General features: G+C 51.3%; 1 protein-coding gene and 1 non-coding gene across 3 annotated transcripts in view; both read left to right on the top strand.

Moving 5' to 3' along the window:
* Nucleotides 1-16,264, top strand: part of WNT7A (Wnt family member 7A) — a 78,090-nt gene that overhangs the window by 1,544 nt on the left and 60,282 nt on the right. The window contains exon 1 of one of the 2 annotated variants that reach the window (XM_049641066.1): nucleotides 13,935-14,302. The exons of the other annotated variant lie outside the window; for it this stretch is intronic. Within the exon in view, the coding sequence (XP_049497023.1) occupies nucleotides 14,232-14,302 (71 nt within the window). The 5' untranslated portion in view covers nucleotides 13,935-14,231. Of the gene's footprint in view, nucleotides 1-13,934; nucleotides 14,303-16,264 lie in introns of those variants that run through there. 2 annotated transcript variants of the gene reach the window in all.
* On the top strand, nucleotides 2,473-2,576 carry LOC125931121 (U6 spliceosomal RNA). Its single transcript, XR_007460377.1, has one exon. It is a non-coding gene; the product is annotated as a U6 spliceosomal RNA (small nuclear RNA).

Genomic DNA, 16,264 nt, shown 5'->3' on the forward strand with positions numbered 1-16,264 from the left:
GAGAAGGAAGGAGAAGGTTTGGGTGGAAGGAAGGTAGGGAGGGTAGAAGAAAGGAAAGAAGGAAACGAAAGAATTTTATGAAGTGGGATCACACTCTGTATGCTAATTTTTTTGTTGATTTCCATTTGTAATGTTTATTTTAACAATTACAAATATAAACTTGAGTCCTGAGTTTTTATTTAACTAATTATGAAATAATGAAATAATGTTATAATGAATAATGAAATAATGAAATAATGTTAAATAATGAAAATTTTCCAATTTTTTTTTTTAAATGTTTACTTATTTTTGAGAGAGAGACAGAGCATGAGTGGGAGAGGGGCAGAGAGAGAGGGACGCACAGAATCCGAAGCAGGCTCCAGGCTCCGAGCTGTCAGCACAGAGCCCACGCGTGGCTCAAACTCATGAACTGATAGATCATGACCTGAGCTGAAGTCAGACGCTTAAATGACTAGGCCACCCAGGCGCCACTCCAAGTCTTTAAATATGCTTTGGAAGCAACATTATAATGGCTGCATAATATTCTATCAAGTTCATGAATTATAAATCGTAACTTATTTACCTAAAGTTGGACATTTTGATTATTGCTAATTCTCACTGTTATAAATAACATTGCTGTAAACATCTTTGCATATGCATATATCTGTGAAACTATCTCTGATTATATCTTTAGAAGTAGGATTACTCATTTAAGGACTATGAATATTTTTGAGATGATTTTCAGTTTGCTTTCCTAAAATTAGTATTAATTTATAGACTCAAATAATGCATGAGTGCTTGTTTTTTTGTTTTGTTTTGTTTTTATTTTAGAGAGAGAGAGCAAGGGTGGGAGCACGTGGGGTGGAGGAGAGGGGCAGAGAGAGAGAGAGAGAGAGAGAGAGAGAGGGAGAATCTTAATCAGGCTCCATGCTCAGCAGGGAGCCCGATGCAGAGCTTGATCCCATGACCCTGGGATCATGACCTGAGCCAAATTCAAGAGTCAGATGCTTAATGGACTGAGCCACCCAGGTGCCCCTCATGAATACCTGTTTCAGTGGGTGCTGAAAATTCACATTTAAAGTATATTTGGTCAAGTGTACAGATTATAAATAGTATTTTATTGTGGCTCTATTGCCTATTTCTCTAGCAATGAGTTTGGTGATTTTTTATATATTTGTGGTAATTAATGTTTTTTCAATCAAGAATTGGCTATCCATGTTCTTCTTTACTAGAGTAATCGTGATTTTTAGAGCCTTTTATTATGTATCAAGGATAGCTACCTCTAGTCAAAATTATTTTTACCTAACTGAATATGTACTTGAATATTTTGCGTATAGTTTTGTGTTCGCTTTTTATAATGTACAGAAATTTTAACTTCATTACATCATTTTTTTCCTTTGTGATCTCTTTCATTGCCTTTATCTTATCTTAGAAAAGATACCTTTTTACCTTCATGCCAGTTAAAAGACACATCTGTTTTCACCTAGTGTTTTAGAGTTTTGTTGTTTACACTAAAATCTCTAATAAAGCCGTTACTATGGTGTAAGTTAAACACTTAGTTATTCTTCACTAAGTAGTTTTCCAAAAATCTTTGTTGAGTCAATCATCCATCTCTTTTCCATTTGCCCATGATGCTTCTTCACAGTACACCTATTTCTTATTCTGTATGCTAAATTTTAAAATAACATATGGAGCTTACTGATTTTTGAATTTAACGAAAGAAAAAGAATTTAATGGAAATAAAAGCAGTTCTAACTTTACTCGTTGGTTTGTTACCGTATTGGATATTATTTCCTACAAGACCTCCCAAGATTATGAAGAATATTAAGAAGTTGGGAGTCATGTATTTTTTTTTTAATTACACATTTCACTCCACTCTATTTTTCCCTACCATGAAGGATGAGAAAAGTAAGGCCCTCACACTCTCTTCCTTGCCCACGCCCAACATTCTGCTGCTGGGCTATTGTTTTTATAATGCCAAGGTCTGTGATAATCACATTTACTCTGCCACCTCCCTTCCCTAGGATGTTTAGACCTAGTGCTGAGTTTATTTGGAAGCACTGCTTACCTCTGGTCCTGTTACTTTGTCTTTTCCTTCCAAGTTCCCTGTCTAACTGTATCTCTTGGTTGACATAGTCCCACTGACAAATGTGACATCAGGCTTGTTCAAAGACACTTTGCCCGTGGCAAAACAGTGCAACAGTCAAGATTCTCATCTATATTCTCCTGACTGCAGAGACAGTGCTCAGGAGAGCAATGGGAGCCATGAGTTTTTAGGTTTAGGGGGCATGGGGGAGGCACGCCCTCTTTCTGAACCTTCTGAGGAGGCCAGAGGAGCGTGGATAGGAACGCATGGCTAGCTCTACTCCAAGGGATCACATTCAGGACTGGGATTTCTGTGGTACCAGGAAGTCCTCAGCCCTCTTAGTGGGTCCTCTTGGCATAGATTTATCTGGAGTCTGATGACTATGGACAGAAAGTAGAAAAATGAGTGTGCTCGCTTTGGGGGCACATATACTAAGGTTGGAACAGCACAGAAATTAGCATGGCCCTTGTGCAAGGGTGACACACGAATTCGTGAAGTGTTTCATATTAAAAGAAAAGATAAGAAAAGAAAAAAGACAGTAGAACAATGAGGTGGTCCAAAGCATCTGTTTTCCTTCTATCAGAAACAAAAGTTCCCCAGCCAGAGGCCTAAACAACAAGAAGTCTATCTTCTTTTCACTTGGGGGAAAAACGAAAGCCCAGAGTTGCCTTCTGGGCTGCAAGGGCAGCTCACCCAGGCCGGTGAGTCCAGGATCCTTCTAGTTTTTCATTCTGCTGTTCTCAAGATGGCAGCCTGAGGACCACAAAGAGGGGAAAACGCAAGGGACGAAGAACCTGTGACTTCCACCTACATCTCAGTGGCCGCCACAGAGCCATGGCCACTCCTAGCAGCAACAGATGCTGGGATCTGTACGTTTTTAAGTCTGTCAAAAGACAGAAGTTTTGTCTCATGATAACTGATGTTTCTTATTTTATTTTATTATTTATTTATTTTTTGTTCAAGTTAATTCTAGGTAACATAAGGTATTATATTAGTTTCAGGAGAATTCAGTGATCCATCACTTCCATAGAACACCCAGTGCTCATCACAACAAGTGCCCTTCTTAACACTCATCGCCCATCTAGCCCATGCCCCGCCCACCTCCCCTCCATCAACCCTCAGTTTGTTCTCTGTCGTGAAAAGTGTGTTTTATGGTTGCCTCTCTTCTCTTCCCCCCATGTTCATTTGTTTTCTTTCTTAAATTCCACATATGAGTGAAATCATATGGTATTTGTCTTTCCCTGACTGACTTATTTCACTTAGCATCATACATTCTAGGTCCATCCACATGGTTGCAAGTGGCAAGATGTCATTCCTTTTGATGGCTGAGTAATATTCCATTATGTATCTAGATAGATAGATAGATAGACAGACATATATATAATATATATATATATATTCCAATATTCCAATATATATATAATATATATATATATAATGGAAAAAATATATATATTATATATATATTTCTCTCTATTTAAAATTAACAAATATGTATACATATATATACCACATCTTTATCCGTTCATCAGCCAATGGACTTTTGGGCTCTCTCCCTAGTTTGGCTATTGTTGATGATATTACTATAAACACTGGGGTGCATGTGACCCTTCAAATCTGTCTTTTTGTAGCCTTTGGGTAAATAGCCAGTAGTGCAATTGCTGGATCATAGGGTAGTTCTATTTTTAACTTTTTAAGGAATCTCCACACGTACTTCAGAGCAGCTGCACCAGTTTGCATTCCCACCAACAGTGCAAGACGGTTCTCCTTTCTCCACATCCTCGCCAACATGTGTGGTTTCCTTGTTTTTAATTTTATTCATTCTGGCAGGTCATGATAAGTGATATTTCTTCATCGCTTTTTAACCTATGGTGATAACACTTACTCACGTTCATATATTTGTTTGAAATGCCAAATGTGACTCTGGCACAGAGCCAGCTGTAGTGGGTACAGTGGTGAAGTGACAAGGTGCTTGTCCTCACATGGGTCGCTTGGGGTGCTCACATGTGCAAAGCGCATAATATGTGTTACTCCTTTTAGTTCTCATAACAGCACTGGGAAGTAAGTACTGTCATCCCGATCTTATGGGCAGGTAAACAGAGGCTAATAATCTATTCAAGGGTCCATACTTATATAACATGGCCAGAATCCAAACTCATGTTGGTCTCCTCCAAAGCTTTGGCTCTTAACAATATTCCACACTAGCGGTTTCCATCACTGGCTGCATCCAATGCCTGGGACCTATCCCTCAGATTCCGATTTAATTGGTTAGAGGTGAAGCACAGACATCAGTAAGACTGTATTATCTTATTTAAAGTGTACAACAACTGGAGATGGAGGTATTTTTCTCTCTACTTAAAATTAGGTAAACTAAGATCCGGAGAGGTAGATTCATTTGTCCAAAGTTACATAGCAGGTTCACAGTGGAGCTGGGATGTGGGTCCACATCTCCTCACCTTCTCCAAAGAGCTGTCTTTGGCTCCAGAAAAGGGTGACTTCCATTAAGTTGTGAGGCACACTGGCCAACCCCTCTGCTCCAGCCAGCCCAGAATCCTTCCTGGGAATGTGTGTGCCTGAGGGGCAGGGCACCACGTGGGAACTGGGTGATAAACAGGTCAGGTTAGGCCAGGATGTGCGGCGGAAGCCCAGCCTGCTGAAGGCAGAGGTGTGGCTGGGCCAGGGTGAGGGCCGGACGTGGGGAATGCACTTTTTCCCCAGCACAACAAGCTGTGGGCTTCCTCCGCCCTAGCTGAGCCCTGCCTGATATGTCAGGCCCAGAATGGGTCACTAGCCGGGGACTGGAGGGCTGGCAGGCAGGCAGGAGCCCAGGGCCAGTCCCCAGAGGAAGTCACATGGCAGGGGTCACAGGCCTGACCCAGGAATGGTGAAGGGAGGGAGATATTTCAGGCCTGAGAGGAAGGGCCCAGCCCACGAGATGAATCACCCGGGACAGATTATCCTGAGGAAGACCTTGGGGGTGGAATTGTGATAAGCACCGTCCTCCCAAGGTGACCAGGAGCCTGTGGTCAGCTGGCCAGTGATCAGCCAGGCCTCGTGTGGCTGGAGCACTCGTGTATCTAAGAAGGCCCACTAGCTCCAGATGCATTGCCAAAGTGACTTCTCAGAGACCTTATGCCGTGAGGAGGAGCATCTCTACCTTCAGGATGAGAAAACAGAACCTCAGAGCTAAGCTGCTCACTCAAGGTCATATGCCGAGATGGGATTTGAAATGGGAGCCTGCCAACTGGCCTCTCCAAAGCAGGGAGCTCAGATGGCGACCGTCTTCCCTCTCCACATGCTCCCTGTGTGGATCCGAAGTCTCACCAGCAAAACCACCAGGCTCTAGACGTATAACGGCAAGCCAGGCCTCGGGTCTTATGCTTGCTTCTGGATGAGGCGCTTGACTTGCCCAAACTGCTGAAGGTACAGAAGGAAAGGATGGATCTCAGAGAGGGCAGAGGGCTTGCCCAGGATTCCAGAGTAAGTCTGTCAGAGGCCGACTCAATCTGACTTCTGCCTCCCAACCCATGGGTCTGTGCACTGCACTAGTATTTGGATCCTCAACAGACTCTGCTCCGATGAAGCCAGACATGGTCGGTAGCTGGGGAGCTCCTTAGAAGCAGAAGAACGACTCCTACCTCTGCCAGGAGGCCCTGCTTGATCTGGAGGGGACCTGGGCATCTGTATTTGTAACCAAGTCATTCTGATGGATGAAGAAGTTTGAGAAACACTGGCACAGATGACCTTTAAGATTCCTTCTGGTCCTAAGGGCCGGGTTCCAATACATGTCATGACCATTGTCATCGTCATCATCATCATCATCAAATACCTGTCATATGTTGAGTGCATGATATATGCCAGATACTCTGATAAATGCTTTACGTGCATGATTTCATGTGACTCAGAGGTAGCACCATTATCCTCCCCGTTTTACAGAGGAGGTAACTGAGGCTGAGAGAGGCTAATTATTTTCCTAAGATCACAAAGCAAGTGGCTGAGCCGAGGCTCAAGGCTGGGTCTGCCCCAGCAGCCTCAGCGGCCTTTCACATCTGACTCTTCCCCTAACTGGCCATGTCTTGGGAGCCTCTAGTACCTGCTTTTGGATTCAGTCTCGCCATCTATGGGACGGACAGTCTCTTTGCACTCTTCGGGCTCTGCCTCAAATTTGCAAACTGGCCTTTGGGTTTGCCGCCCAGCCGAGCAGCTAACGGGACTCTGGCAGCAGGAGGAGTGAGGTGCTGCTTTTCCAGCCTGCATGCCCATGTTCCAGCTCCTCCCAGTCGGGGTGCTTCAGCCCTATTTATCCTGGCCCCCCTGTGTTAAGCACTGAATCACTGACCTGGGGTGAATGGACTTAGTGCGTAGCAGTGGGAGGGCTGGGATGGAGATGAAACCAGAGTAGAGGCCCCCGTTGTTAGCAGGGTGGGGAGACGTGGAGACAGAAAGGAAATTGACGGTTAACTTTTATTAAGCACTCACTGGGTGCCAGACACTCAGCGAGTTGCTGGACAACCGACTGAACCTCTCAACATCTCAGCTTTCTCTTCTGGAGAATGAGGTGGTTACAAGGGGTAAATGACACCCGTTCGATTATTCATTTATCCAACAATCATCCATCGAGGGCCGATTATTTGCCAGCCATCTTTCTCGGAAATGCAGCAGTGAAGCGACAAATACCTCCCTCGTAGGGCTAACAGGGCAGCCAGGAAAACAGGTAGAAATGAGTCAGCAAAGAAATACATCCTGTAAAATTGGAGAGTGGCAAGAAATGCTAGGAAGCTAAGTAAAGCCAGGGTAAGATGTGTGCGGAGTGCTGAGAAGGGACAGGATGAATGGGCAGGGGCTGCTCTCATGAAGTAAGCAACCACTGATAAAACTACCTGGGAGAAGAGTGTTTCCAGGGGGCAAAGAAATGGAGCCTGGCACATGGCGGGTGCTCAGTAAATGGTGAATGCTGTCATAGCTCAGAGGGAGGGACCCTGTCCTTACTGTAACAGGTGGGCGGTCTCTGTGTTGGGGCTGCTTCCTGGCCATGGGAATGTGGCCTGCGAGCGCCCCCCTTCTCGTCCCGCTTGCCCCCATCCTGGGAGAGTGGGCCTGGAGGTGGGCAGCCCCAAGCAGGTGGAGGAGGCGGAGCTTCCGTGGGAAAGGCTGCAGCACATCCACCAGCCTGACGCACAGCGGGAGCCCCCCCAAGTGGAGCCGGGGTGACAGTCACGAGAGGGCTGGACGCTGGGCAGCTACAAGACAACAGAGGCCCGCCTCACTCTCGAACACCCACACTGGGTCACCACCCTGCTCAGACACAGGGGACGTGGGCGTTTTCCCACATCTACATCTTCCCTCCACCTCTTCCCCCGACCCGGGGCTCCACAGGGGCTGGTCGGCCCTGGGTCCCGGGAGCTTCGCTGGAGCGCAGCCTCTGTGCACCCTCTTCTGGAAGTGCTCGCGCCAGGTGAGGGGGGCACACCAGCATACAGGCGAAGGTGATAGAGCAAGCTGGCTGCTGTGATGGGGGCCAGCGCGGGGCCCATGACGAATAATGGTCCTGGTGGAGGAATGTACCAGGGATGGCTTCTGGAGGAGGGGACTGCATCTCAAAGCGTGTCATTCGGTTCTCAGCGGAGAGGTCTGCTCTGGCTGCACTTGCTGAGAGGCCCCACCAAGCCACTTTCTCTCACACTCCTTATTAGGAGTGCACTGTGGGGGCACCTGCGTGGCTCAGTCGGTTGAGCATCTGACTTGGCTCAGGTCATGTTCTCATGGTTCGTGAATTCGAGCCCCGCATTGGGCTCTGTGCTGACAGCTTGGAGCCTGGAGCCTGCTTCACATTCTGTCTCTCTCTCTCTGCTCCTCCCCTGCTTGCGCACTCTCTGTCTCTCTCTCAAATGTAAATAAACATTAAAAAAAAAAAAAGGACTGCACTATGATGGTGAACAGGACCCTACACTGGCCCCTAACCTCGTGGAAACCCCTCCCTCCCCAGCATGAGGAGACAGACAAGAAAGAAACAGTGAGAATAAAAGCAGGGTCCATGAAGTGGCCAGTGCTGTGAAGGGAGGAGATAGGTGAAGGGAGGGCAGGAGGCTGAAGGTGAGGCTACTTTAGAGTGGGTCTGGGAAGGTGAGGAGTGACATTTCAGGGACTTTCTCAAAGCCACACAGGGTAGTGACAAAACCGAGGGAGAACCTCATTCTCTTGGCTTCCATAGAAGAGCTGCCTCATGCCCCATGCTCCCAGTATTCCCTCATGCTAAAAACCCACACACTTTTCCAACAGCCTTTCCCAGATGCCGATCACTGGGGGCCTGCTTCACGGGAATCACTGCTGCTCCCAGTTGCTCCCAACAGCTCCAGGCCTTTTCTCTGGTTTCTGTTGCTGAGGTTTTCTTAGAAGCACAAACAAAGAAACAAAAGAAACAAATACGAATGGGAAGACTCTACTATCCCAACCCTGGGAATCCGATGATGGAGACTGTTTTAAACGTGGACATCCTATCTGGATCGGTGGTGGCACCAAGCGGTGGTTGTGGCCTTTCCATTAGTTTAACGTTACAGCTGCACACGTGGTACTCGCTGTGTTCCAGGCAGCATCATAAGCACTTGACGTGTAGCGTCTCAAACCTCACAATAACCCTACGAGGCAGAAACTGTTAATAATCCCCAGTTTACAGATGAGGGAACTGAAGCAAGGAGAATTTAAGTAACTTGCCTAAGGTCATGGAGATAACAGAGTGGAGCCAGATTTGAACCAGTCCAGAACTAGCAGTGCTCCATGCATGTTCCTAATAATGCGGTCCTGGGGACCCAAGCAGCCTCTCCTTCTGCATCCAGCAGGGGGAGCCAAAGGCCAAGGCCCTCTGTGCCCCTGCCCCAGGCATGCTTGGCAGGCTAAAAAAGGTGCAGCATCTGCTGTAGAGACACCCTTTTCCCTTGATCCAGGCAGAAAGCGCCAAATAGGGAGAAAACCTCGTGGTTAGCATAGCTCTGTCAAAGAAGAACTTTCTGCAGTAGGTCTCACTGAGTCATGAAGCAGTTAGTCACAGCTGGTCTGGGGTCTTGCAATGAATCAGATACAGTTCCCTCTGGGGAAGCTGTCAGTCGAATGAAAGATTTTTAGCCTCAGTGAAAGCCCAACAACTCTTAGAATACACTTTTAAAGAAACTGCCCTGGATTTTGCAGCTATTAAGTGGCAGAGCTGGTATTCAGACCCAGGCCTTCTCGATCCCAAAGTCTGTGGTCTTTTTTATCAAGCCATGGTCCTCAATCAATGCTGGGGATACAGAGATGCAGGAGAGAGGGGCCTGTCTGCTAAGATCTCAGGGTCTAATGGAAAAGGAAGGCACGTGAGCCCAGCCATCCTTCTGGGAGGAAGGATTCTGCCAGGATCAGCTCAGGGGCCATGGAGCTCAAAGAGAAAAAATGTGTTTCCTGCTGTATCCCATACCCAGCATGGGGCCTGGCACACTTTAATCTTCAGTGAATGTTTGGTGGATGGATGGATGGATGGATGGATGAATGAGAAAGGGACTAAATGCCTAGGACAGAGGCAAAGTTAACCAGGGAAGGCTCTTCAGATGAGTTCACTTTGGGAGGGTCTTGAAGGATGAGAGGAATCAGCCAGGTTGGAAAAGGAGGGGGAAAGGCATTCCAGACATATAAAAGGGGATAACAGGATGGAGTAACAATCTCAACTTTTTTTTTTTTATTACAACCTACGATACACACACACACAATCGGAGCCTTATTATGTACAGTGCCCTATTATTTTCTGGTCTGTTTCCATTTTGTAAACATTAGTGGCAACCTGCTAATTTTTTGTGATACGGTCACAGGGGATTTGGGAAAAGTAGGGGCTGGAAACGTGATTTTCAGCCAGACTGTAAAGATCTTTGGATGTTCGAGTTGAGTTTGGACCCTTTTCAGTCCTTGCTTCTCCTACAAGCTCTGATCCTGAAAACTACTTGCTCCTTCTCTAGCTCTTTGAGTAATTTCCTGCCCACTCCGGCAGTCTTCTTCACTTGCTTCTGGCTGCTTTTCTCCCTACGCCCCCGCCCAGTTGGTTCTTTAAATCGTGCTGAACTGGGGCTCTGTGCTGGGCTGTCCTCACTCAGCCTTCTTGGCCTCTCTGACGTCTCACCCATGCCTTGGTTTGAAGGACTGCCCACTTCCAACTCTGGAGACCATCACCCTCAAAAGTCCACACGCTCCCTCCTGAGTGCCCAGCACACTCACTCAACTGCCCCTTCAGTGACCTACAGGCACATCAAACTCAGCACCTCCAAAACCAAGGTCATCACCTGTTCCTCCCTGTCCCATCTCTGTGTTGTCCTCACCAGCCACAGTGCCTCCAGGGCAGACTCTTGTCCTTGGAGATGCATCATTCTGTCTATTCTGCCTTCAGACCAGCTCTCAAATCCATCCGCTTGTCTCCTTACCATCTGCCACCACCCTTGTGTGGGCTGGACCTCTTCTGCCCTGCATGTCTGTGACACCTCCTGTCCCCATGCCCTGCCCCCTTCTCTCAATACCGCGTAACAGCTGCCATGAACCTTCTGAAGCATAAATATGACCGTATGACACCCCTGCCCAAACTTATTAATATGCTCTGTGTCCCCAGACTCCCTCTCTACCCCCATTCCCTCTGATGCTCCATTCATTCACCAGACCTTAGTGAGCCCTGCTTCCTCTGGCTTCAAAAACTCTGCCCGGTGAACCCCAACTCATTCTTTCTGGATCCCGGTTTAGGAACACTTCATCCAGGAAGCCTTCCCTGACCCACCCATTTGGAGCCCCCTTCTCTGTGTTCCCACAGTCCTTGCATTCCCCATCTTGATGCCTAATACCTTTTTTTTTCCTATTGCAGTGGCCCACGTCTCTCTTTTCCATTAGATGGGAGGCATAATTGAAGGATTAAGAGCAGATGCTGAAGTCAAAACTCCGTAAATTCAAATCCCAATTCTGCCACGTGGTAGCTGTGGAGTTTGGGATTTTATTTCATCCCTCCATGACTCATTTTACCCATACTATAAAATGATGATAATTATGATTATAACAAAAATATTAACAAATAAGAATAGTACCTACCTCATAGTATTATAAGAGGATTAAATGAGTCAATGTGCTACAGTTCTTGGTGACAGTGCCTGGTACATAGTAAGTGCCACCAGTGTGACTGATAATCAAATCAGCCCTCAGAAGAGTTGCTCCAGGAGGGCAGACACTGGATGTATTTGATCCACTGCTATGTCCGCAGCACTTACCCCAACATCCTGATCATGAGTGTCCCCCAACACTTGTGACACGAGTGAATCTTTTGTCTAAGAGAATGACAATGCATATAGAAAAGAAAGGACACATTTAGGTGATGCTTTGGAGGAAGACTGCTCAGAGCTCATCACTGACTGCATCTGAGGGTAGGAGAGGAGGAGGAGGAGTACAGGAGGAAAAACATGGCCAGGACAGACTTTGTGACTTTCCTCCCGAGCCCTTAGCTACTCCAATCCCCCTCCCCCACTATCACTCATGACTGCCTTCATCCATCCAGGACTCCAGCCATCCTAGGGGCTCACTGTTCATCCCTCTCTCCACTCTGTCCCTTCCCTGCCCCTCTCTCGGCCAGGCCCTTCCAAGTCCTGTCAGACCTTCTTGTGGCCCAGGCCCAGCATCCTCCATTCTCCCTGCACACCCCCCTTCCACCTTAGTTGTTTCAGTTACAATTGCTGTGTAACAAGCACCCTACCCCAAAGAATGGCATAAAACAATCATTTTATTCTACTCCCAAATTATGGGGCTTGGAGATTTAGACAGGGCACATCAGGGATGACCACAGAAGCCCCTGTCCACGGTGCCTCAGCCGGAAAGACTCAAAGGCAGGGATGACTTGGTGGCTGCAGGTTGGAATCATCCACATGTCTGGCACCTGGGCTGGGAGGACTCCGATGCTGAACACAGCTGGGACTGTGGACTAGAACACCCACATGTGGCCTCTATCGATGCCTGAGCTTCCTCACATCATGGCAGCCTCCAGACCCCTTCCATGGTGGCTCAGGGCTCTGGCAGGAGTGTTCCAGCCAACAAGCAGAAGCTACACTGCCTCTTATGACCTAGCCTGTGGCAAGTCTTGTGGCATCACTTCTGCCACACATACGGCCACCCAGATTTAAGCAGGGAGAGCACAGACAGCCCACCTCTCAATGGGAGGCACATGGAATAATTGTGTGGTCATGTTTTAAAACCACCAGTGTCTCATACCTGGACCATGGGGTAGTCTTCTCTCCGGTCTGCCTGGCTTCACTTTGCCCAGCCCTACCCTTCCCCCACTAGTGGATTTTCCACAGGGCAGCCAAGGGGAGCTTTTGAACACACAAATGAGATGAGTCATCCTTCTTCATATCCCTCCAATGTCTTCCCACTGAACTTCCCCTTAAAATCTAAGCTCCTTGACATGCCTACACAGCTCTGTGGGATCTGTGTACCCCCATCTCCTCCCTTCCATCCCACTGGCCGCCTTTCTCTTTCTTGAGCAGAGCCCCACTTCCCCTCCTGGTGCTCATGCCCACCTCCAACCTTCTGCACTGCTGTCCTCCTTCTTGAAGTGCTGGGACCCCAGATCCTGCATCCTTCAGCTCTCAACTCAAACACCACCTGCTCAGATCTCAAATAATCCCTAGGCACCCAGTGTTGTCTCCCTCATCATTCTGTTTTATATTATCTTCACATCACAGGAAGCTGTGATGTCTGAAATTATGTGTTTACCTCTCTCTGGTCTGTCTCCCTCACTAGCTCCAAGAAAGAAGGTCCCTTGTCCTTCGTGTTCCTTGTGTCCACGGGCCTGCCATGATGCCTGGCATAGACATTTGCGGAATGTGAATGAATGCATGAACAGCGGTTTTCAGGGAAGATTTAGAAAAGCAATTCTGAACGATAGGCAGGTCTGGCGTTGTGGTGGTTAGAGTGGGGGGTGGGGGGCGGTGTTTCCAATCTGCCTCTCCCACTCACTAGCTGCTGACTTTGGGAAAAAACCTTCGCGTCTCCGAGCCTCAATTTCTTCAGCTAAAACGTGAGTCCACCAGCCCCTAGCTCAACTGGACTCTGGGGTGTACATCATAGGAGGGGATCAGCATTTCTGCTCAGCTGGAAGGCTCTGAGCACCCCGTTTCAGGGAACTAGGAGGAGCTAACAGCGCCCACCGCGCCCGCCAGGTGTCGCCGCGAGCACGTGCTGAGCGGCCAGCGGAGCCTGGCGCCCTCGGGCGGCTCCGGAGGCCCACGCCCGGGTCTCGTGCCGGGCATCCTGGCCTCCGCCCGACTCCGACAGTCCGCTAGGAGCGGCATTCCAGAAGAGGCTGCCCTACCTGGGCACCCACCTGCCGCACCCCCTCTAATAGACAGGGGTCGGGGAGGAATATGCTGAATCAGTTATCCCCGCTCCGCGGAAGGGGGCGCCCTCCCCTGAAGCTGGGCTCGGAAGCCTGGGGAAAGGGGGAACCGGGGTGCCACCTAACACCCCGCCCCCCAGCTCTGAGCGTTCCACAGGGCGGGGAGGACGAGGAGGCGAGCCAGGGTGCGGGGGTTTTCGGTCGCGCTCGATCCTCTCAACCCGAGGGGCAGTCCCAGGGCGCCAGCTCGACCCGCAACTTGCGAAGTAGCGACGCGTGGGGGTCGAACTGACTTCCACCGCCCCCTGCCCGGCTCGGCGCCCCGGAGCCGGGAGGGGGCGCCGCGGGAGCGCGTGGGGCAAGGCGTGAGCGCGCGCTTGGAGCTGGCGGCCCTGTCCCGCGGGCTCTGGGGTGCGGGGCGGGCGCTCCGGGGAGGCGGGCGGGGGAGGGGGTGGAGGAGGGACAGGAGAAAGGAGGGAGGGAGGGGCGGGGGCGGGCGGCAGCAGCGCCCCCGCACTCCCCGCGCCTCACACACTTGCACCGGCCGCTCGCGCGCAGCCCGGCGTCGCCCCGCGCTGCGCTCGCTCCTCCCTCCCTCCTCCCGCTCCGTGGCTCCCGCGCTCCCGGCGAGGCTCAGGCGCCGAGCGCGCGGACGGGCGCACGGACAGACGGCCCCGGGGACGCCTCGGCCCGCGCCTCCCGGGCGGGCTATGTTGATAGCCCCGCCGGGGCCGGCCCGCGGGATCAGCACTGCCCGGCCCGCGGCTCCGGCGGCCAGCGGGGACTATGAACCGGAAAGCGCGGCGCTGCCTGGGCCACCTCTTTCTCAGCCTGGGCATGGTCTACCTCCGGATCGGGTAAGGGCCGCTCGCATCTCCTGCACGCTGTCCCGGCAAAGTTGGTGTGGCCTGGGGAGGGGGTCGGCCGCCGGCCACCAACTTCTTCGGCCCCTCGGGGAGGCTGGGTGGGCGCGGTGTGGGAGCCGTGGGCGCACAAAGGCCCCCCGCAGGCGGGCGCCCCAGGGGCGCGCACAGCCCTAGAGACTCCGGCAGAGGTTCGGCCATCCTGAGGATGTCTGAGTCTGGAAGCCCCAAGAACCAGAGACAACCAGCAGGGACGGTCCGGCCTGGGGGACTCTGAGCTATAGCTGCTGCAAAGGGTCAGCCCCTCCTAGGGACACTTCTGACCCAGGCATAGGAACAGCAGGTCCTTCAGGAGCTCCGGAGCCGGGAGCCGGAACGACAGCCGCTCCCAAGGAACTCAGCCCCCGGAGCCCGAGAAGAACTCTGTACACAGAGGCGCGGGCACAGCCACTCCTGGAGTCAGGGCAGTCACGGGGTGGCAGGTGGGGCTAGTCCGTGCAACAGGGAACAGGTACCTAAAGGGAGGGACCTTCGATGGCAAAAGCACAAACCCGCTGCTCAGAGCCCTGACACCACCGATTTCCGAGGACCCTCGTACTCCTGGAGCCCTTTCCTAGGCCAAGGGGACAGCTCCTCCCATCCCCACGAACACACACAAAGGTAGGACGAGAGATGGCCCTAGACACCCAGAGAGACAAGCTCGCAGAGCCAGCGCCAGAGAGACGCGGGCCACCCCGCCCCCTAAAACTGGGCACCCGAGTCCGCTGGCGCGCCTGCGGAGCAGCCCTCCCCGCTTCACTCCAGCATTTCTGTGGAGGTGGGGCCTGGGGCGGCGCTCTGGCTGGAAAGTGGGAGGGGGTGGCTCGGGACGCGTCTCGGAGCTGCAATTGCAGGGCCAGTCACCCTTTGTACTTCGGAGATAATGCGTGTGAAGCACGGAGGGGCGGGAGTGGGGGCTTTAGGGATTGGTAGAGGTTCTGACGCTAAAGGAAGGGCCACCTTGGCAGGTTTCACACAAGCTGCTTTCCCACCTCCAGCGGTGACCACCGCCCCCCCCACCCCCCCTCCCCCGACCCCGACCATTCGGCTTGGGGAGAGGGCGGACTGCGGGGGTTGCTGCGAGGGGGTGTGTGTGGCAGAGCCTTTGTGTTTTGCCACAACCACTCCTCCCCTCTCCCCACCCCGCGTCTCCGGAGCGAGCGGGCATTTCGCAAGTTGAACAGCCGCCGGTGCGAGCAGGTGCGCACAGAGCGGACGAGGCGGCCGCCAGCCGCTACCGCGGACCGAGAGGCGACCGCAGGCGGAGAGGCGGCTGCGGGGCTCGCGCTCTGTCTGCCTGCGGGTGTGTTTTAAGTGTTATTGATTCATCCGCGTCTGGGTGGCTTTTCTTTCTCTCCCTGCTTTAATCTTCATCTTGGCCCGCGCCCCGCCGCCCCGCGCGCATCCAGCATCCAGGAAGCCGGTCGGGCTGATTGGCGCTGGCCGCGTGAGGCTTTATCTTCTTTTTAATTAGAAACGGGGCGGAGGGACCAGGGAAGGGAGAGAGAAAGGGAAAACAACAGAAAATAACCTCCCCTAGCTGCCCCGCCCGCCAGACCTCCCGCCGGCCGGGAGACCTCACTGGCCCCGAGGGGGCCCAGCTGCCCTGCAGGGAGGGAGGGAGCTAGGAGGGCGCTGGCCTTCAGCACCGACGTCGCCCTTTGGGGCAGGGAGAGGTCCAGGTCAGGAGAAGAAGTTGCAGGGTGAATTTGGCCCGGCCCCACTGCTCCCTGAGCCTCGGGTTATCCATCTGTAAAATGGATATGAGGAGTAAAGTCCCAAGGTCCTTCAGAAGCCTTCCAGCTCCCAGGATGTGACTGGTTCCTCCCTGCTCAGGACTGATGCTAGGGCAAGTGTCTCAAGCACTATCCCCTTGTGACAGCAAATCCAGTAATAATCAAAACCACGAGAGCAGCA

This window comes from Panthera uncia, chromosome A2 (assembly GCF_023721935.1).
Source record: "Panthera uncia isolate 11264 chromosome A2, Puncia_PCG_1.0, whole genome shotgun sequence".
NCBI classification, from domain to species: domain Eukaryota; kingdom Metazoa; phylum Chordata; class Mammalia; order Carnivora; family Felidae; genus Panthera; species Panthera uncia.